Source organism: Syzygium oleosum, unplaced genomic scaffold (assembly GCF_021117445.2).
Source record: "Syzygium oleosum isolate NSW1041296 unplaced genomic scaffold, Sole_v2.1 Sole_v2.10, whole genome shotgun sequence".
In the NCBI taxonomy this organism is placed as follows: Eukaryota; Viridiplantae; Streptophyta; class Magnoliopsida; order Myrtales; family Myrtaceae; genus Syzygium; species Syzygium oleosum.
This window is the reverse complement of record NW_026607494.1, coordinates 2,834,597-2,857,175: the sequence shown is the minus strand read 5'-3', so window position 1 is coordinate 2,857,175 and position 22,579 is coordinate 2,834,597. Positions and strand designations below refer to the sequence as shown.

The window sequence follows — 22,579 nt, the reverse complement described above, 5'->3', positions numbered from 1 at the left end:
GAGATAGCGGACCCGCGTCCATGCCCAATTAAGGATTTTGCTGAGAAAATTAGTGTTTCAAGTGGTCATCCGAGCAGCAAAGAACGAGAGATTCCTACGCTTTTCCCGTTTCATTTGTCTTTCTTTTTTAACATTTTGTTAACGAGTGCCCATGAACACTTGTTAAACAACTAATCAGAAATAACTTACAGACTTTTAACGTCCCATGGCGTGTAATCGGTGTTTTGAAAACTGCAAAATTCCAAACTAATCATGCTTATCAGGTGTCTCGTTAACACGATATTGGCCATGGTTAAATATTTCACCAACTTTGGCCGTCCCCTCTGTGAGGTTACATAGGGAAGTGCAAATTAATTCTTTGTTTTGGGGGTTAAATGCTTGCTGGATTTCATCTGTTTCTATTGAATGGAGGTGACAAATTCAATACCAACTACTGACCCGGTGGATTGAAGAGCCTCCTCTTCTGGTGGCCTCCATAAATGACACCCCGCTGGCTCCGCCCGTACCAGGCCCTCTCGGTCTATATAGGAGCAGTGGACCTTCTCAACCCCGGCAGGAACATTCACATCCCAACGCCTCCATTGCTCTATCTAGCCTCCAGGCTCACCCTTGCCTCAGCACACACACGAGAAGTAAGCACAGCAACGCCGTTTAGGGTTCGGCCATGGCTATCAAGCTTCCTCTCCACACTCTCTTCCTCCTCCTCGTGCTTCTCCTCTCAGGTAAAAAGCCGGGTTCCCTTCTCGCGCGAAAGTGTTGTGTGCACGTGACCCGTCTCACCACGTGGCGATGATGACACGGTTGACCGATACCCGCATGCTGAGAATCTCATCCCAGTTGGTCGGTCACATCATGTGCTCGAGAGGACACGAAATTATTAATCTAGGCCTTGATCAAGGGCAAGTGTTGGTATGGTACGGTGTGCGTGAGGACAGTGACTGCCACACTTTAGTGCAATTAATCGCGTTCCACTTGTACTCGAGCAAGTATTGCATAGCTCAAGCCAATTTTGGTCATTTGCATCACATTAAATATAGACCAAGCCTCTGCAATATTTTCTTCCCGGTGACCCTAAACCAAACGTGACTGCACGTTAACCGGACTCAAAAGTTTGCTCCCAATGCCTCCTCATGTTCAAATCGATGGCGAAAACTTGCTCGAGAAGCCTGTTTATACGAAGCTCAGATGAAAAAACTCATGTTATATGACACTGCGAGCCTCAATGGTGCTGAAAGTCCTGGCAAAACTCGACCCTTGAGGATAATTCGTCACGTCTTTTTGACCTTCACTTTCTGATTTATTTGTAGCTGCATGGATGCCGCCCAAGGCGAGCGCTCAACCGAGGACTTGCTCCATCGAACTGGACTCGAGCGGCTGCACAGCCCAGGACTGTGTCGCGAAGTGCGCAAGCCAATTCAACGGGGTCGGCGAATGCGCTCATCAGGAGTATGTGAGCAACTTCCACTGCGTTTGCCTCTATGCTTGCCTTTGAAATGGTTTCCTTTTGTTTCACTGTCTCTCTCTCTCTCCCCCTCTCCCTAGACTCTATGAAGCCATCGATCATCAAGATAGAGAGAGAGAGGGAGAAATTAATAAACTGATTTGGAATGGCAAGTCTGTTGACTTGCCAACTACCCTTCATTTCAGAAGAGAGAGAGAGAGTGTGTGTGTGTGTGTGTGTGTGTGTGTTGTTCTTTTGTTTTGACGAGAGGAAATGCAACTCTGGTGCTTTGGCTTTAGTTTTGCTCATGCGTATTAGTAAGCTCATGTTCTGCTCAAGTTAACTTTCGGAGGCTGCTCTTGCCATCTTATGAATGAAGTCTGTCGTCTTCCACGATACTTGGGGATGAAACAATGTGCATATGTGGAGACGAGCCTATGGTTTTCTGATCATTTAGAAAAGGAATAACGCATGATCATTGAGGCAAGTACAAGCAAACGAGGGCCGGAAATGTTGGGTGGTGTTGGGCCTTATAAACTGGCCACCAACCCATTTCACAATTAATGTAGGACAATTCTGACAATCTCCCCTTCACACATCGGGTTTAGGTCAGAGTCACAACAACTCTCTCCGAGTGACTGTTGGATCCATATTTGTTGGTAAACTGGACTCTATACTAGTGTTGGATGGTCTTAGGTTTCTCTCAATCCAAAAGCTAACTCAAAGAGCAAAAAGCAAGACTTTTCCTCACACTTATAAACTGAATACCAACCTTTTCACAATCAACATGTGATAACCCCATAAAAAAAGAAAGATCAAACGCTGATGCAAGAAGAGGTCCTTTCGATCTATTTATCCGGACCATCAAAGCTCGAGCAATACTGGAGATTCTGAGATTGAGCTAACATTCAAAGCAACGTGGTAGAAATGAGCAACCAAGCTAATGCACGAGAGAGAGAGAGAGTAAAATGAGGCACCAAATCCACATTGTGTTTATGATTGGTCGCGACGGACTAAAGCATTCATCAGCCAAGGAAGAGTAGGAACCGCCCACAACAAATGTGACTTGCCAGCACCACCTTCAAACGCTGCGACAACAGTATACTTATCTGAGGTGTCCCGAGGCCAGGGCCGCCATTACACGCGGTGGTCACAACCTCTCTTTAGCCTTCTTTACAGTACGGTGAAAGAGAGCAAGAGGGAGGGCGAGAGAAAGACGGAGCGATTGGCACGACTCGCGATGAGCAATCAATTGCCGTGGGATGCAATGGCGGCAGTGGCGGCGGTGGTGCGAGTTTAAATGAACCAAGGCACGAGTCAAGCCCCAAAAGTACTCCCAAGGTCGACATAAGTTAATGACCATTTGAGGGCGAGTCTTTTGGTTATGAATTACTACGCAAGGTCTCACCCATCTAAAGTGGGACTTTGGGATGTACAAACCCTTCGCTTAAAGAATAATTGATGTTCTTTTGCCGGTATTGGAATGTATTGCCTAACAATTACTCCCCCATTTTGCATCCATCTGTCTTAAAAGCTTATCAGGAGTATGCAAGGATGACACATGAGTATATTGACAGGGGCAAATGCCCCACTAAAATTTCCAATCTTTTCTGTTATAAATGTGCATTTTCTAAGTTGGTATTAATTTTACCCCGCTAAATTTTTGTCACCACGATATGTCTCTTTTTATATTTGAGGTAACGACACCTCAATTATCTAAGCTTTTGCCCTTTTTTTAAAAATTAAGTGTCAAATATTTGTTTTATTCAATCAACTACTTCAACTAATCAAATTTGGCTCAATGTGAGACATCTTTAAATAAGTAGCCATGTCATATGGTTTTAGTAAAGTGGCTCGCTTACACAGCAAAAGATAAGCATAATTGGTGATGTGACTTGTTTCCTCAACAAAAATCATGTCATCTCTATCTAGGTGTTGGGTGATGAGCTGAGATAAATAGTGCCGACTTGAAAGATTTTAGTTGTCAAATATGTCTTTGATAATGTGACATCATCTCAAAAGGCCCCATTGAATGCCAATGTTGACAATTGATGGCTATTTACAATGTCAGTATCCGCGTTAGCATTACTGGAGGTCTCAAATTTACCCACACTTGAAATGTTGAGAGTACTTGATTGAACAAAAAGGAAATTTAGGTACCTGATTGTAAAACAGGTAAAAGTTTAGTTACTTGCAGTTTCATTTTACCCCTTTAAAATTTGAGAAAAGCCAAATTGTAATAGTAAAAATATAATTTTTCCATTTTTAACAAGCCCATGCCACCTTAACCCAATAAAACATAAAAGAAACTAAAATACTCCTACCATAGCATTTCTTCTCCAAACATGAAGTCAAAAACACATTTTCTTTTTCAAATTATAATTACTCTTCATAGTGTTCCAAGTGATTTCAATAGGGTCATACCAACAATTCAACATGTACTGAGCGCGCTCAAGCGGAGCTTAATCAATCCATTCTATGTGCGAAAAAATAATCGTGTTGCATGCGAATTAACTCTTTCGATCTTTTTTATACGCTTTAGACAAGTGTAATTTGAATGAACTGACATGTTATTCGTGTTACAAGATGCGTTCAACCATATCTAGACAAGTTTGGATACTTACACATTATACTTGCCAGTGCATGAGAGCTTTTTTTTTTTTTTTTAAATGTGTTAAGCATGTCATATCCTCTAATATATTTGATAGTCATGCAGTCAAAATTGAAATTCATGACAAATACAGTAAACATATTGTTTTCAGCTTGAAACGATTATGACATGACATAATTATATTTATAATATGAAATTAGAAATTACCCACCGAACTATAGGCGACACAGGAGTAGACACTACTTATAACTTCAATTCCCAATTGATATCCTAGCAAAACTAGCTACCTGTTGTCAAGTGATTTGTGCGCATCGAATCAGAGAAAGCTGATAAAATTGGATGGACAACTTTTTAATGGACTAATGATAATTTTCTTGTTAAGGTTTAGTTTTCATTCTATTTTTATGATTTTCTTTATAATTATATTGAATGCTTGATAATATTAATAAAGGTATTTTGTGCTTTTATATATTGTTGGCTCCGCTGGTGAAATCTCCATGCTTCTTCCTAGTAGGTAGGGGGCCTAGATTGTCCGTGAACCACATCCATGGAAAGGAGCCATGCTCTAATATCATTTGTAATGATTCAACCTATTTCACATGATCGAAACCTCTAAGAAAATACTCTAAGGCTGCGTTTGGTCGTCCGTATTTCTAGCCAGGATAGGATTGGATAGGATAGGATAGGAAATCTGGGGATTTGGCCATATCCTATCCATTGTTTGGTGAAGTACGGATTTAAAGTCGGATATTCTCATATCCTATCCTATCCTGCGTTTGGTAGAAACCGTATATCAATATAAAGAACATATATGCCCATATATGATGCTCATGAAAATTGTCATCATCGTCTTTATGTTTGCCCCATGAGCTTGAAGCCTTTTCCATACACAATCAAGCAGAGGTTGCAATCTATGGAAAATAGAGCGCCCACTCCGAGGAAACCTTTTCATGTGTAACAGCACAAGATCCTTCAGAATAATGAACAAGTTTTTCTTGGCGTTATCTTAGCGAGCTGACCCTCTCCAATCTATATTGACTTTCACCGCTGAATATCTTGCCTAGGAACGCAGTGGCAAATGAGCAAAAAGAAAAAGAATTGAGCAAAAAAATAATAATATGAAAGCAAGGGTACGACGAGACTACAACAACAACTATGAATAAAGCTCCAAACTTCACAAGAAACAACACATTCCAAAAACTAAAGCATTCCAATAAATAGTAAAATCAACATTGTTCGATGTTGTTCTGTCTAAAAAATAGCAAAAAGAGACTACACACGACATTACTCTTCTATCATCTCTTGGAGAAGCATGTCCACAAATGCCTTCCTGTCATCTCCTTGAAATCCAAAAAAAAGATGAATATTCTCAGGATCCTTCACAATTTTTCTGCACAATTTTATTCTATCCATGGTATCTAGAGACATCTTAAGAAGCTCTTCGTTGATTTTTCTCTTGTCATCATCCAAATCTTTCGCATGTCCAATGTGGCTAGCAATCATCTCCATCCTCTCGTTAGCTTTTTCCATAAAAGAGCCAAAAGTGCTTGCAATTTCAACTAACCCAGCAGCCCACTTGTCACTTGCTTTAGCCCTTTTTCTTCTTGAAGAATCAGCAACATTTTGCATTTGAGAAGATGATAGTGGCGGTAAGTTTTGATTTGCACCAGTAGTAGCCACGTCAGAATGATTCTCACTTTCTTCATTATCTACAGCCGCATGAGCTTCTGAAGGGTCTTCACTGAGATTTCCCTTGGCACGGTCTCTTCCAAATACAGTTGCTAGTCGATCATATTGAGGGAAGGACTTTCCTCTCAAAGAAGCAGCTCCTGGATAGGCCTACAAAGAAATATATTGTTTTTTTAAAAAGAAACAAGTTGTAAAGAAGAAAAATGAGAAGAAGTAACACTAACCTTGCAATATTTTTGCCAACTATCTTCCGAATGAATATCAACGGAATGTTTTTCGTGATCCCATCCAAAGCCACTTTGATCCTTCAAGTCATAAATCTGATTATACAACTTTTTCAAGTATCTCATTTTCGACTCAATATGAGGATTGCCCTTAATGCCAGAACCAGGAAACTTTTCTTGAACCCACTTCTCTAACATAATCATGTAACCACTCTTGAAGCCGTTATCGGCTTTCATTCCTCGCGCAACTAGTTCTTCAAGACCATCTAGAAGTGCATTTTCTTCATCTATTGTCCATACACGTCGGTCTCTCTTTGTTCCCCTTCCTTGGGTTTGACTAAAATCGCTACCTTCCATTCCTAAACATCTCATTGCAATTTTACAAAATTTAATGATAGATGATAGCATGGTAGAGAAAATTTAATGATAAAAACAGCATAGTATTAAAAATTTAAAATGATATAGCCAGAATTCAAACATTACATAAGGAATATTTTTCTCCATGATGACAAATCAGCACCATATTATACATGTCTAATAGCAATGGAAACAAAAACATCTTACAAAACAAACCTTACAATAATTAGAAACAAATGAGACAAGGAATAATGTCAAATCAGGCGACTCCTCCATGTCCTCGACTTGCATTCCACTCATTAAACATTTGTATTGCCAAATTTTGCCTCCATGTTGTCCAATGATCCGATGGCTCAAGAACATTAATTGTTTCCACATCTTCAATGGTGTTAGCAACTTCATCTAATTGTGCCTCAATTGGATCAATAGCCATTTCTCTTCTTATCAAGTTGTGTATAAGGCAACAAGCTATAATAATTCGTGTTTGCGCTCTAATTGGATAAAAAGATGGACTCCTAAGAATAGCCCACCGTAACTTTAATAGACAGAAGCATCTTTCTATGACATTTCTAGCTTGAGAATGCTTCATGTTGAAGTACTCCTCAGGGGAATTTGGCATACAACCTTCTCTCCACTTGGATAGGTGGTATCGAGTACTTCTATAAGGAGCAAGAAAGCCCTCCCCATTTGTGTATCCGGCATCGACAAGATAATAATTACCTAATAACAAATGATAACATTATTAATTGTCTTAGAATCGTCAAACCCTACACGTTAAATAATGTAACATATTGATAAGGGCTTATCTTACCAACAGGAATCTTCAGACCATTGGGTTTAACTAAAGCATCTCGAAGCACTCTAGAATCTGCTGCTGAGCCTTCCCATCCAGGTAAAACGTATATGAATCTCATGTCACGTGAGCAAACTCCTAACACATTGGTCGCTATCTCACCCTTTCTATTTCGATACCTTGGTTTATCAACCTCTGGAACACGTACCCTAATGTATGTGCCATCTAATGCTCCTAAGCAACCCTAGAAACATGAAATTAATAGAATAACCTTATGTTTAAAGTATTAAATTAATCCATGTAATAGCAAAGCAAACATACCTTAAACCATTTCCATCTCTCGTCGGTACATTCCTCCGGAACTGGTTCAGGTGACACAAGAAGCACACTATGCATTCTTATCACAGCACTTAAAACTAAGTTAAAATACCTACTTATTGTCTCTCCAGACCTCATAAATCTGAACTTGATAACACGAATTTTCACATGATGGGCAAGTATATGTAGGAACATTGCCACTTGTTCTTCTATAGTCACAATTCCATCTTCTTTTAACCCACCAATTGTACGTGCCAACTCGCATAGTAGAGTAAATGTACGTCTATCCAATCTAAGTTGTTCCACACAATTCAAGTCACTACTGTTAATGAGGCGATCAAGGTGATCTAAACGAGCTTGCCTTTTAAACAATGTGCGATCCTTCAATATATGTTTACGGTAGTGCCTTTCAGCAACTGTGGATGCCACAATCATATACATCATACACAAAAGCAACATCTGCAGGTTCATCTCCTCTAATATCAAAATGCTGAAAATTTCCTCTCTCTCATCGTGATCCATTTCTAATAAAGGAAAAAAAACAATAACATTAGGCAAATACTAAGTAGTAGGTTAGAACATTGACAAAATCTGTCATATTCACCAAATACTAAGTGCTTTTGGATAGAAATATCTCATTAGTTTAGCTGCTTGCAATGCAAAACAATGCTATAGCTTTTATCATAGAAATGGAGCTAGTTTTTGCACATAAGAGAACCGGAATAGCTACAATACTACTCCCCATAAATCAAAACAGTGACTGCTTCTACTTTGCTTTTCTTTACAGTCCTATCAATCACGGTGTCTATAAAGTAGTGAAGTCTCTATTGCTACAGTTGAGCAACAAACAAACAATGTAGGTAAATGACAGGGAAAATGCATAAGTTGTTCTCTCATCCTTAACATTGAACAGTCCAAAAATAAAAGGTGTGTCTGCCTATCCAGGCATAGACTTCACGACAGTTGCAATCAAGGGCATCTTAAAATATTTTGGATTCATTAAATCACCTCGGTAAGCTAAAAGACCCTATTCTCTCCCCATTATTATCTGGTCAACCAACAAAAGATGGACATGACCCGCAGAAATCATCCAATGAACAAGAACAACCTGGTGAGATAGTTATGTGTCTCTCACAGAAATTGGTGCTCATTGGCATCATCATTTAGTAGCATGAATACTTGAAAAGCAAAATAGTGCAAAAGGGACCTCAAGATCAAGAGATCAATGAAAGCTAAAAAAAACTCCATCTTCAGTGTAGGAACATTATGTGTCGGGTACTTACAACAATGTATATACTTCTTCCGGAAGGGAATGTTATATTCTGAAAACCCGCACATCAAACTCTATTTAAAATATAGCCTTCTTATCTCGATGAAACATTATCCCAACTAGCTGCAAAATAACTCTTTCCTTAAATTCTCACATAATTTGGTTGTCAAACAGCGATGTTTTCTTTGGCAACTAAAAATTTTACTCTAACAAGATCAAACATTGCTGCCTCGTGAAAAGAGAACTCAATGGATTAGTTCTCAATGAAAAGAGAACTCAAAAATTTTACTTCTAGGGAGCTATTAATATGGAAGTTGTTGCAGAGAATGAATGTCTATTATAATTAAGACAGCCTCTAACATAAGGGTGTGATGCTTATGTATTTTACTTGTTTACGAAAACAGAGGTGGAGATTGGGATTCAGGTGGGACATGTAATGGAGAAACAGGACCTATCTCAAGTGGGGGCTTCCTCAACAACTATCCTTTGAAAATGAGAATAGTGGAGCAGGTCGTCAAGGAAATGCGAGTTCCCGTGATGCTTCTCTACGTCACAAGGTTGACCAACTTCCGCAAGGACGACCATCCGTCAGTATATGGAAAAAACACCACTGGCGGAACTCAAAGCCGACCACCACCCGAGAGAGAAAAAAGAAAGAGGAACATGATAAACAACTCTCATCATCTAAAAGCACTCAAAACTCACACAGCACGCAGACACGATATCCACGACATGGAGCCCAACGAAGGACTCGTTTACGACAACTTCGTCGTTCGATTACCGGTTAACAAAGAATGAAAATTATAAACCCAAACTACTGAAAAAAAATTGCAGAAGCAAGCTGTAGACGATCATGGATGAATACATACCTTCGCAAATTGCAGAAGCAAGCTGTAGCGTGCGTGAAGGAGTGCGTGAATGAAGGGGTAGGGTTTCTAAAAAGTAGCTTTTATATGACGGATAAGAGAAATCCTATCCGACCTTATCCTACCCCCCTCCCTCGGATTTTTTAATCCGGGTTATATCCCTTCTATATCCGACATTATGCTATCCGAGACACCTACCAAACACGGGATAGGATAAAACATATCCTATCCCGAGTTTTATACGGACAACCAAACGCAGCCTAAAGGCTCATTTGAGAGTAGATCTTACTCATGAATGACTTAGGGTATCTCCCATTCAATGTGGAACTTTAAGATGTCTCAGGCACAACGATGTCAAAGGCAAAGGGTGGTGGGGGTGAGGGAGAAGGGGAGAGAGAGTTGTGGTTTTTGGATTTGGGGTAAATTTTCTTAAAGCATAGAAGTACATTGGTCAATTAGGTAACTGGATAAGATATAGTTATCTCATAAAGTGAGAGGATCTTGCCCTTATTTTTAGAGTCGAGTGGTTTCAGAGTAGGTAGGTTTCAAATCTTGAACCTAAAATCTACCCTGTCGGGATCAGTTTTCAGTTTTTGAAATCTGGAATCTACCCTGGAACCGACTCTATTGATCCAGCCCATTTCTAGGGCTATTTGGGAACCAACCAATTTTTTTTTTAAAGTCTTTGAAAGGATAAACCTTAGTAAAACATCCCCTTATTTACACTCAAAACAAATAAAAACTACAACAAAACAGTAGAGCAACAAAACAATGAGAACAACAGTATAAAACAAACAAATATATAAAGTAATTGGGAAATGTCCTATTCATCCTTTAGTCAAGAAAAAAATGAAAGTTAAAGCAACAACAAAAATTCCGATCCGCCTAAAGCAACAATCCATAAAAGTTGAAAGACTACTGCATATTCAGCTACGTTATTTGTGAAGTGTTGAGAGCCGTCAACAACTTGAAAGAATTGAATTCTTTGAAGGGGGTTGAGATAAAAAAATGCATGTCCCCAAAAACTTTGCCCGATGTGCCCGAATTCACCAAGTTGGAGACAAATAGGACACCACTAGAAGCTGCATAATACACTATTGAGCTAGGGAAGCGATTGCGACTTTCGGTATTGTAGGAAAAATAAGCATCATCTCGGAAGTGTAGGGACTTTCGTTGGATGAGTATAAAAGGTGTGCAGGTTAGGGATAAGCGGTTCCAGTATGGGTATGTTTCAGACTTGGAACTTGGAACCTACTCTATCGGGACCAATTCTAATATTTAGTTGAAACCTACCTTATAGACCTTGGAACCGAACTAGAATCTGCCAAGTAGGGTTAATCCGGTCCGGTTGGGTCTACCCTGGACTAGTGAAAAACAAAATCTCAGTATTATTCTACTTCCACGTAAAATGCCACGTAAGGCGACATGTTAACATTTGGCGGCCATGCCGACACTACGGATCCAATTGCACAAAAATTATGTCGAGGGATCTGATTAAAAGTTTTGAAATACTTCCCCAGGTACTTTTATCCCAACAATATTTTAATAGCTTATGGTAAAAAAAATATTAAGAAATGAACATCAAGCGTGGGCCATTCAAGGCAAGGGCCCAATTCCCTTGAAACTAGGCCTTTGATTTCTTAGTTTGATGGGCCTGTAATTCTTACTAGCAGGCTACTCGGCCTAATTTGTCGGCCACTGAGCCAATCCTGAGCAAACTAATTCTGTGAAAATTCCACGTCATTTATCCTAAGATCTCTATCTCCATGCCACGTCAGCAATTTGAGGCTATATTCGATAAATTGGTTTTGGGGTTGACTTATAAAGTAAACTAATTTTGATAATTATATAGATTTTATATATACTATTAGATAAAGTATAGAAAACCTCCCAATTTTAAGGGATTACAATTCTTTATTACTTTATTAGATAAAGTAAAAAAAACTTGTTATTTTTTAAGGTTCCGTTTGTTTCGTAGAAAATTAATAGTTTTGATAAAATTTTCCAAAAAATAATCGCTTGTTTTGCTTGAAATAATTAGTCAATAGAAAATATTTTCATTATCGACAATAATTTATATTTAAATATTTGTGTGGACGATGAAAAATATTTTTCATTATCAACAATAATTTATGCTTAAATATTTTTTTGTAAACGATATAGGTGATCATTTATGAGAAAATATTTTTCAAACCATTCATTTTTCGCTAAACAAACGGAGCATAGATTTAAATGTTCAAATGCACGAAGTGACGATTCTATTTTATCTCTCTTGTAATTCAATTTTCAAATTTGAATGTTGTGTACTTCATACTTTTGAATATTTCTCTCTTTTCGCAAATATGTGCACAGATATTTCATATTGCGTTAAATTAATTCAAATATTTTGTAATAAGCTGATTATTCAATATTTTTTAGATGTCAATTTCTTATATACAAGTAACGCGTGTGCATTTTCCTGATTCTAGTTATGGCAACCCACCACAAAATGTGAGGAAAGAACTGCTAATTTGCATAGTTGTATTTATCATTGAAGGAGAGGAAATATGGTGCCTGGAAAAGAATAGGATTTCTTATATCAATGGTATGAATTTTGTAGTTCAGATGACTTAACTTTGAATTTAATTATCAAACACATCAAATGTTGAATTTGTTGCTTTCTTTTCTTTCTTTTTTTGGCAATTGATGTTTTTTTCGACCTGAAGCTGACCAGCTTTTAAGAGAAATGCTGACTTTTGCGAATATGTGACCAATTTCATCGATGAAATGTCACAATCCTGTCTGTCTCACAAATTAGTATTTCATTAACTTGTTGATTGGACTCTTGTTAGAGTGCATCATTTACTTAAAAAAAAACAAAGAAAGTTAATGAATTGTGTGATTAAAATCAAAATTCAATAACCAGATTGCAATATCTGCTAAAGTTCACCGACCACCTATGAAATTTTCTCCGATGGAATACATAGATGCCTCATCATCCATTCAAAATAATCACCTAGAACAATATATATATAATCACTTATTTATGAAAGAAATATATTTTGCCTCCAACCATGCAGAAGCCTTTTATGTTGTGCCCCCTATTGCACGATTTTGTTTATAGGTCGAATATTTACTTGGACGTTGTCCTAGCACTTATAAGATTTCATTTTCACAATAGTTAATTATAGTTTGGACCTGCTGAGGTCCTTAAACTACTTCATCTTGAGCCTTATCTAGATCCCGGGATTTCCGGAATGTAATGCTACTAGAGAATATTCCCTTTCTAGGGAAGACAAAGAAACAAGGGGAATTGGAGTTGTGAGGCGTGCCGATACCGACACGTTAAAATAAGGAACGTTTTTATGAAACTCACCCCACATAATGGGAATAGGCCAAGGAGGCCCTCGCAAGAGCGAAAGCTGCCTTCCTTTGGTGAGTTCGCCATAGTAAGAATGGGCAAGATATAACTTATAACTTATCTCCTTATTGAAGACAAATACATGCATTTCTTTTTACCCAAGTTTCACAAGTAAGTAGTTATGAGCGAGCATATATTAATAATGTACTTTTTCATGTACTTTTGCGTATATATTATTTGAGGTTGTAACCCATTGAGGTAGAAAATACCAAATAAAAACATTATAAATTGGACATATGTGGCTTGAAAATTTAAACTCAGAGTTTTTCTACGTAGATGTATCGTAAAATTGAGAAGAGAAGAAATGAATATTCTTCACAAATTTAATGTTATTTTAGAGTGTGTAGATTTCGTAATTTTAGGGTCTGTTTAGTAACGTTCCTGTTTCTTTGTTTTTTTGTTCTTTTGTTCCCCGGAACAGAAAAAAATAGAAATCCGTTTAGTAAAAAAAATCTACTTTTTTGTTTCTGGAACAAAAAAGTGATCCTAGAATAGATTTGGAACAGAAACAAGAAGCAAAAAAAATCTACTTCTTTGTTTCGGGAACAAAAACAAGAAACGATTTTTTCTGGAATCCTCCAAAAACAAGAAACAATCCATCGGCCGCAACCCGCCCACCGCCGCCTCTCGCCGTCCTTCGCTGCCACCTACTGCCCGCCTTCCGCTGCCTGCTGCCGGCCAACGCCCGCCGGCCTCCCACCCGCCGGCCGCCTCTTGTCGTCAACCACTGTCCTCCACCGCTCGACGCTTGTCGTCACCCGCCACTGGCCACCGTCCTCCACCGCTGGCCGCCGTGCTCCATCACCCGACGCCAGCCGCCACCCGGCGCTGGCCGCCTCCCCCCGCCAACCACCCGACGCCGGCGATCACCCACCACCGGTCGCCGTCCTCCGCCGTCGGCGACCACCCACCACGGCCGCCATCCTCCGCCGCCGGCCATTGTGCTCCACCGCCCGACGCCGGCCACCACCCGGCGCTGGCTGCCCTTAGCCGCTGGCCACCTCCCGCCCCTGGCCACCCAACGCCGGCGGTCACCCACCATCGGCCGCCATCCTTCACCACCAGCCGCTGTGCTCCATCGATCGACGCTGGCCACCCTCCGCCGCCAGCCACCTCCCGCCGTCGCCCCCTGCTGCCGTCACCGCCGCCCGACGCCACCGTGCTCCGCCGCTGACCGCCGTGCTCCACTGCCTCCCGCCGCCGGCCGCCATTCTCTGCTGCCGCCGACCACCGTCCTCCGCCCCCCACCGCCACCCGCCGTCCTCCGCCGGTAGCCCAAAATAGAGAAACTCGTCCATGGAATAGAAATGGATCATTCGCGCCCTAAACGCGTTTCTATTCTTTTTCTATTCCAGGAATAGAAATTTTGTGCAGTTACTAAGGGCGCGTTTGGTAACGCTTCTATTTCTCTATTTTTCTGTTCTTCTGTTCCCTGGAACAAAAAAAGAGCAGAAATCCGTTTGGTAACGCATTTTATTTTTCTATTTCCTGGAATAGAAAAGTGGCCAAGAAATAGATTTAGAGCAGAAATAAGAAGTAGAAAAAATCTACTTCTTTGTTCCTAGAAATAGAAATAGAAATAGAAAGGTCCGGTCCTCAAGTCGCGACCTCAGCTCCTCCTCCATCCTCCGTCGTCTGCAAACCGTCTCAAAGCACCGGTCCGGTCCATGCTCGGCGGAAATAATAAAAAAATTATAAAAAATTAATTAAATTATAAAAAATTAAAAAATTCCAAAAATTCATAAAAATCAGAAAAATTCTCAGAAAATCCATAAAAATCAGAAAAACTCAGAAAACCCATAAAAATTTGCAAAATTCCGAAATTGAAAAAATTTAAAAAAATTCATAAAAAGCTTTCTGGAAAATAAAAAGAGACAAATTTCGGGAAAGTAAAAAGTTTTACCCCAAAAAAAACAAAAATAAAATATTCACATAATGGCTTAGAATAAATTAAAAAATTTCGAAAATTCATAAAAATTAGAAAAATTTCAGAAAAATCCCATAAAAAATTAAAAAATTAAAAAATTCCCAAAATTCATATAAATCAGAAAAATTCTCAGAAAATCCATAAAAATCAGAAAAGCTCAGAAAACCCTTAAATATTTGCAAAATTTCGAAATTGAAAAAATTAAAAAAATTTCATAAAAAAATTTCGGAAAAATAAAAAGAAACAGATTTAGGGAAAGTAAAAAATTTTAATAAATTTTACCCCAAAAAAATATAAAAAAATTCACATGATGGCTTAGAATACCTGTGGCCACCCACTTTGAGTGAAATTTAAATTTTTGAGGTGCCCAAGTGGTATTTTTGAAGATTCCTTAGTTTAGGGATTAAAAGGGGTTTTAAACCCCTAAAAAGGATTAGACAAACCAATAAATCATGCTTATTGGTTTTTTTCACTTATAACTTGTACTTATAGTTAAATAAAATATATAGATTTGAATGCAAAAAATTGGAAATAGAAATTTTGTGCAGTTACCAAACGCATTTATGTTCTTTTTCTATTCCAAGAATAGAAATTTTGTGCAGTTACCAAACACATTTCTATTCTAGAAATAGAAATTTTGTGCAGTTACCAAACGCATTATTTTCCTCAGAAACTCTTCCAGGAAATAGAAATAGAAAAAACTATTTCTGAAAAGAAATTATTCCCAGAAATAGAAACGTTACCATACGCACCCTAAACGCTATTTTTTGCTCAGAAACTGTTCCAAGAAATAGAAATAGAAAAAATTATTTCTGATCAGAAATTTTTTCTGGGAACAGAAACGTTGCTATGCACGTTAGTTAATTAGTGTCATGGTCTTTAATGGCCTGTTTGGTAACATTTCTTTTTTCTATTTTTCTGTTCTTTTGATCCTTTGAACAAAAAAAGAACACAAATCTATTTGTGCACGTCAGTTAATTTTTTTTATTTTCCGAATTAAATCAATGGCTAGGGAATAGATTTGGAACAAAAACAAGAAGTAAAAAAAAATCTACTTCTTTATTCATGGAAACAAAAAGAGAAATAATATCATTTTCGAGAAATAAGCTCAGCGTAACCTAAACCCTAAACTCTACAACCTACACCATACGCGCTAAATCCTCCATCCTAAACTCCAAACCCTGCACCCTACACCATAAAGCTCAAAAGGTCTATACACATATTTATTGTAATGCCCAAAGATTTATTGGCAATGTTCTCTTATTGTGAGTTATAAACAAGTGGAACTGTCTCTTGCCATTTCCAGCCATCCATCTTTAACTAACTATTACGTTAGATTTTCCGAGGCCATCTTAGAATATCTTGAGCAGTTAAGTGCTTCCAAAAGTCCAGTTTTATCCAAATATAAATTTTTAAGTATCAACTGACATTTTTATAATTAAATAAAAATATTGGGAAAACAAATTTTTAGGATCGTACAAAACGCATTTTTATTCTTTTTCTATTTCGGGAATATAAATTTTGTATAGTGACCAAACGCATTCTGTGACATCCTTGATTCGGACCCTATTTCGGTAAAAGAAGTGGCTTAAACTGTCAATGCACTAATAGCAAGGTTAGACCATGAGTCGATTCACGTATTGTGCATGGGTCAACTATTCGATTTGGAAGGGCAATTGAGGGTCGGGAAATGCGCTCGACTAGAGTACTCGACCATAAGGATCAATGCGGGACGGCTTTATGACGTCACATGTCAATCAGTGAAAGGTTAGGAATCGATTCGACAGAAGTATATATAGTTGGATTGCTGGTGATTCCGCACGATCATTTTACTAAACTCAAACGATCCTAAGTTAATTTCACAAGACCACGTGCCCTGGGTAAATAAGTTAATTCTGCACGATTACATGACAACCGAGAATAATCTATGGATTAATGAGACTCAAATATGGATTGATTGACGAATCAATCATAAGTCATGCTAGCGATACCCAAGAGGTTGCCTAACTCAAATAGGCCTTATTAAGAGCACTTCCCATTGAAGTTTAGCCACGAGCCTTGGTCTGGTTATAGGTTATTGATTAAGGATAGTTCAGAGACTTTCCTTTCCGGGTTAGTCGAGGTAGAACCCCGGGAATAATTTTGGGCCTCGAAACTTTGGGCAAAGGAATTATTGAGCCGAGAATGGAAGCTCACGAGTGGGCCGCCCAAGTGGGCCGAGATGGGCCTCACGCCCAAGGCCAAAGCCCAATGGGCCCAAGGAGAGCCTATTAACCAATTCAAGCCCATTGAGCCCCTTAACCAATTCAAGCCCATTTCTCTTCAAATTGGGCCTGTTCAAGCCCCAAGCCCACGTGAATAGTGTTGTGAATAGTGTTAAAGGCTGAAATTACCAAAATACCCCTCTCATCTTGTCTTTATTCTATTTTTGCCCTTGGATATTTGTGAAAGCTTGCTTGGGAAGTTTGCTTGAAACTTGCATAAGAAGCTTGCAATGAAACTTGAAGGAGAAGTTGGGGAAAGCTTGCAAGATAAGCTCAACTTCTCTCTCTCTCTCTTTCTCTCTCCCTCCTTTGGCCACCAGCAGAACTGCCCCCCTTGGCTGCTGTTTTGCTGCCGTGGAGCCACCGACACCGCTCGCCTTGCACCGTGACCGCCCATTGCCTTGCGCCGTCCGTCCGAGCCTCTTCCGTTGCCAGTTTTCCTTCACTGTAAGCCCAAACCAGCCCCACAAAATCTGCTGAGCTGCTATCCAACCATCGTCACCACCCTGTGTCATTTCCGGACCGAGCCACGCGTAGCCCTCGCCGCCGCCGTCAAGCCCGTGTCATCGGAATCATTAACAGGTGAGTTAACGCTCTAATCCTTTGATTAGTACGTTAAACTTGGTTAGGATTAGTTTATATTAAGTTAATTAGGTGTTTAGTGATTAATGGTGATTAATTAGTTGATAGGTTATCAACTAGCGATAAGTTATCGGAAAGTTAGGCGATAAGCTATCGCTAAATAAGTAATAAGTTATCGAAGTTTTGGTGATAAGATATCACCAAATAGGCGATAGACTATCGTTGGAAATGAGGATAAGCTATCGGCAAAGGGACGATTAGCTATCGGCAAAAGGGTAATAAGCTATCGTGAAGAGGATGATAAGCTATCGGCAAACGAAAGATAAGCTATCGTCAAAGAGATGATAAGCTATCGTTATTTGAGTGATAAGCTATCACCAATTAGGTGATAAGCCATCGATTAATTTAGTGATAAGCTATCACCAAGGGGCGATAAGTTATCACTAATTAGATGATAAGTTATCGCAATTAGGGCGATAAGTGAATTTTATATGTGTGTTTTCTGCTTGACTTAAGTGTTGAATTATGCCTGTTTTATGTTATTTAATGCCTACTTTGCCTGAGAAATAATTGCCCTATGTGAAACCTTGTTATTTAATTTTTAAAACGGTTTTTGTGGACATATAAATAGTAAACCCCCAAGTATCGGGTTTATATGTTAAGTTTTGTAAGTTAAATAGGGCAATGATGTTTAAAAAGGGAAACATGCAAAGTTTGACGGTTTAATTGTGTGTATGTGATCACGTGTGAATTTATAACTGCATTTTTAGGCATGAAAGTTGCAGTATTTTGATGTGTAAGCACAACTACTTCTGCATTGGCTACATGAGGAGAAACGAAATTGGCTTGAGTGGTTTAGGTGCTTGCATGATCACATAATGAAAATCCGATACCCCCATATGAGTGCGGGCATGCCTTGAATAGCCGTGATGAAACCACCGTTTGATTGTGGGCATGCCTTGAATGACCGTGATAGATACTCGGTTAAGCTGGAAGACTGCCAGCCTGATACGAGTAACGCGGGTTGTGCCGTGGCCCTGTGAGGTTGTAGTAATCGAAACACACGTGAAGGAGTATGGATGCATTACGCCTGATTATGGGATGAAATTGTGAGGCACGGTATGGGACGGGTCAAAACGGTTTCACCTTATAATTGGAACTCGTGTAGATGCCTTGTGCATGAGAATTGCTGAGCGTGTTTTGATTGTATCATATGTTTGTTGCATTATGATTATACATGATGATTTATAACGTGCATGGTGTTTGTGCCAAGGCAATGTAAGAATGCCTGCGATTGTTTAATGACATGTTTGTTTATGCTGGGCTGGGTAGCCTGCTAGTGTTTATAGTTAGGGCAAAGCAGGGGTTGCATTGCTATTGATCTGCCGTCGATGTATGACTGCGTGTTTAGGTGTGCCCGAGACGAGGTCACTTTCTAACCGAGACTTAGGTCGTTAACTTATTGAAATTTATCTCACTCGTTGTTGTTAACTATTTTTCAGGAGCTTAGGTATGAGTATGCGTTGCGTTCCATGAGAACCGGCTATTTTGAGGGGGAACACCTTTTGAGGTTGTTCTCATAGATAGAGGAGTTAGGTTAACCCCCTACCTTTTGTGGTTGTAATTGGGAAGATCTACGTGACGAACTTGTAATATATTAATTCCCGAAGTGCTACTGATAATGTATATATATAAATATATGTTGTATGTTTTCCTACTATCCCTGTTGTTGTAGTCTGGAGATGTTGTGCATCCGCTTGCGTTTTACTAAAAGATAAAAGGAGTGGGTCGGCGACATGTCCTGAGATGTCGCAATTTCATGACTAAGGAAGGATGTTCGCGCGCTCGAGGGTCCAGGGCGTAACATATTCTTTTGCTCAGAAACTCGTCCAAAGAATAGAAATATAAACCGAAATTGTTCTTGAAAACATAAATGTTACCATACTAAATGTCACTTTTAATCAATCTTTTGAATGGCTAAATAAAAACTCGGGATTGTCTCTTTCTATCCATTATATAAGTAATCAAAAAAAACCTACTAAACAATAAACTAGTACATTAAAGCTTGTTTTTTTTTTCGGCCAGCATTAAAGCTTGTTGAAATTCTCTCTTATCTTTTTTTTTAAAGTTAATTTCTTATTTACAAAATAAATTTGCTAAAAGGAGATGAGATATATTAAAAAATAAGTGGATTTGAAAAGAAGGAGCCAAAATTGTATGAAATGTCAATGTGCATGTTTCAAATAAGTTAAAAAATTTTAACTTCTTTTAAAAAAATATTTAAATTTTGATTTTTATAGTTAACGATATTAAGCACAAAAGTCGTAACATTAGCTATCCTTCGAATCATATAAATATAATTTTATATTAAGTAGATACATTTTGTACTTATTTCACGTGTTGAAATAAGCTATACTTTTTCGACAAAAATAAAAGAAATAAGTTATACTTCAAGATAGAAATTTTATTCATTTAATAACGTATACTTCTCTTTCTAAACAAATTAACTGAATAAATTACATACAACAATAAAATCAAATATTTTCACTTTTTCATAAAAATTATGATTTTCAAAATATTTTGTCTTTTTTTTATTGTTTTCATATTTAAAATCAATGAAAGAAAAAACATGAAGATATAAATATTGGAGATACATTTGAGATATTTCTCTTTAACCATTTTGTTTTTGTGAAAACTCAAGCTCGACAAAAGATAAAGTTTGGAGATAATAAATAAATAAATCAATATTTATTAGATAAATGTGAGCCACGAGACAAAACTATACCCTATGCCTTGCCACTTGGTAATTATAGCAATGAAGTGAAGTGTCACGTGATGATCACAAAAGCGAAAACTCTCACTCCAGCTTTAACTATATATAATAGAGTAGATGTGATAAAATATGCATTGACATTTGACAAATACTTATAATTTAAACCCTCAACAAGAATGTCCCATTCGTGTTATTGAAGTGAGGTCTAAACTTTCATTCACTTCCTTTTTACACCCTCTAGTTTCAAAATTTATATTTCACACCCTCTAAATTCAAAATCATTCCCTTTGCACCATTAGAAAGTTTACTTGATGCTCTTCATCACTTAGACTTAAAAATGTAAGTAGTTTAAACTACGAGATCTAAAGCGTATTTTTGAAAGTAGACGAGACAAATTATATACTAAAGAGATTTAATTTAAGAAAGGATATTTCTTTTTCCCTAGTCGAAGGAAACTCTATATATATTTGGGTAAATATCACGAACAACTCCAAACCGGTACGCCTGTGACAAATTTACCCACAATTAATTTTTTGACCACCAAAAACTCTAAACGGGTACACCTGTGATAAATTTATTCCAAACTAATTTTTTGACCACAAAAAACCCTAAACTGACTCCTCCATTAGATTGGATTAATACCACGAAAAACTACAAACTGATAAACTTGTGGCAAATAGATGGGTAAAACCCTAAATTGATATATCCATCAATTGCCATGTATTGTCCAACTTAGCAATTTGGTGGTAAAATTTAACGAAAACTAGCATATGGTAAATTTGTCACAGGTGTACCAGTTTGGGATTTTTGGTAGTCAAAAAATTAGTTTTGTGTGAATTTATCATAAGTGTACCAGTTTTGGGGTTTTTTGTGGTATTAACCATATATATTTATGGCCACTTTGAAGATCTTTTTTTTTTTTTGTAATTTTGAATTTTGGAATTGGTAGAGTGGGGGCCTTGAGTGCTAATACATATGTTTTTACTTGGTCAAAATAACAAAATTCACATTTTTTCCTTTTTTTGGTTCATAAGATCAATTTTTAGGCATCAAATAAAATATTCTAAAAAAAAATTTCCCGATTATTCATTTATTTGGCAAAGAATTATTATGTGACATGTCGGGGTATTAGCATTTTATTAAGGCACTTGTGACATTTATTTATGAAACGTGACATGATTTTTCCTCTCACATGTAAATATTAAACTCGGAGAACATTGATTACAAAATTCGATTTTCTCATTGGCAACCTTAGAAATTGTCAATTTTTGTTAAAATAAGTTTAAAAAACAACTTTACTTTCCTAATAGAAAAATTACTAATTATCATAATTCACAAGATTAGTTCTCCATATTTAACCTTTATCTCCTTGATTGTGATTAAATTAGCAATGCCAATAAGCTAGTAGGTAATTTTTAAACGTGAGATTGAATGAAAATTACTAATTTGATGTTCGAATAAAAAAGTCTGCTATACATAACACAAGTATAATATATGATTTTCATGTGTAGTGATTTTCGAAGATCTTTAGATGTTCCATTCTATATGCGGTCAAAAAAATTTATTACTAATTTCTCGTTAAGAAAATAAAAATAAATGAAACGACACCCAATTTTTTTCTTGCAAGTTTGACATACACGTGTTTTCTTATATTGGGCGTATTTTTTTTTTCCAAATCTACTATTGCATAAGTAATCATGAAATTTATAACCCACTTAGACTCCGTTTGTTTCGTGGAAAATGTGACGTTTATGGAAAATGAAAATATTTTTGGATATTTAGCCAACGCCTGAAAATGAACTAAAAAATATTGTTTGTCATTTGATAGGGAAAATATAAAAATTACCAAAAAAATTTGAATTTTGAAATTTTGAATTTATCTTATCTTTTTTTTTTACCTTCTTTCTCAGCTGGTGGTTAGCCAAGGCGACGGTTGGCGACCAAACACAGACAAGGCAAGGCCTCGCTTGCGAGACTAGAGCTCGCTGGCCTCGGGCGAACTCGAGCTCATCCATCTGGCGAGGCTTGAGCCTTGCCCACCTGGCGAGACTCAAGCTTACTCGC

At 37.9% G+C, this 22,579-nt stretch overlaps 2 protein-coding genes across 2 annotated transcripts; one reads left to right on the top strand and one right to left on the bottom strand.

Moving 5' to 3' along the window:
• The first annotated feature begins 548 nt into the window (after positions 1–548).
• On the top strand, positions 549–1,762 carry LOC115678704 (defensin-like protein 155). The gene is made up of 2 exons (XM_030602117.2): positions 549–722; positions 1,308–1,762. Exons 1-2 carry the CDS (start codon positions 665–667, stop codon positions 1,490–1,492), a joined length of 243 nt encoding a protein of 80 aa, XP_030457977.1. The 5' UTR covers positions 549–664; the 3' UTR covers positions 1,493–1,762.
• Positions 1,763–5,336: 3,574 nt separating this feature from the next.
• Positions 5,337–8,044, bottom strand: LOC115687223 (uncharacterized). The gene is made up of 3 exons (XM_030612706.2): positions 7,134–8,044; positions 5,966–7,042; positions 5,337–5,891 (listed from the first exon to the last, which is right to left on the bottom strand). The coding sequence occupies exons 2-3, from the start codon at positions 6,371–6,373 to the stop codon at positions 5,337–5,339; spliced, it is 963 nt and encodes a 320-aa protein (XP_030468566.2). The 5' UTR covers positions 6,374–7,042; positions 7,134–8,044.
• Between the last annotated feature and the right edge of the window lie 14,535 nt (positions 8,045–22,579).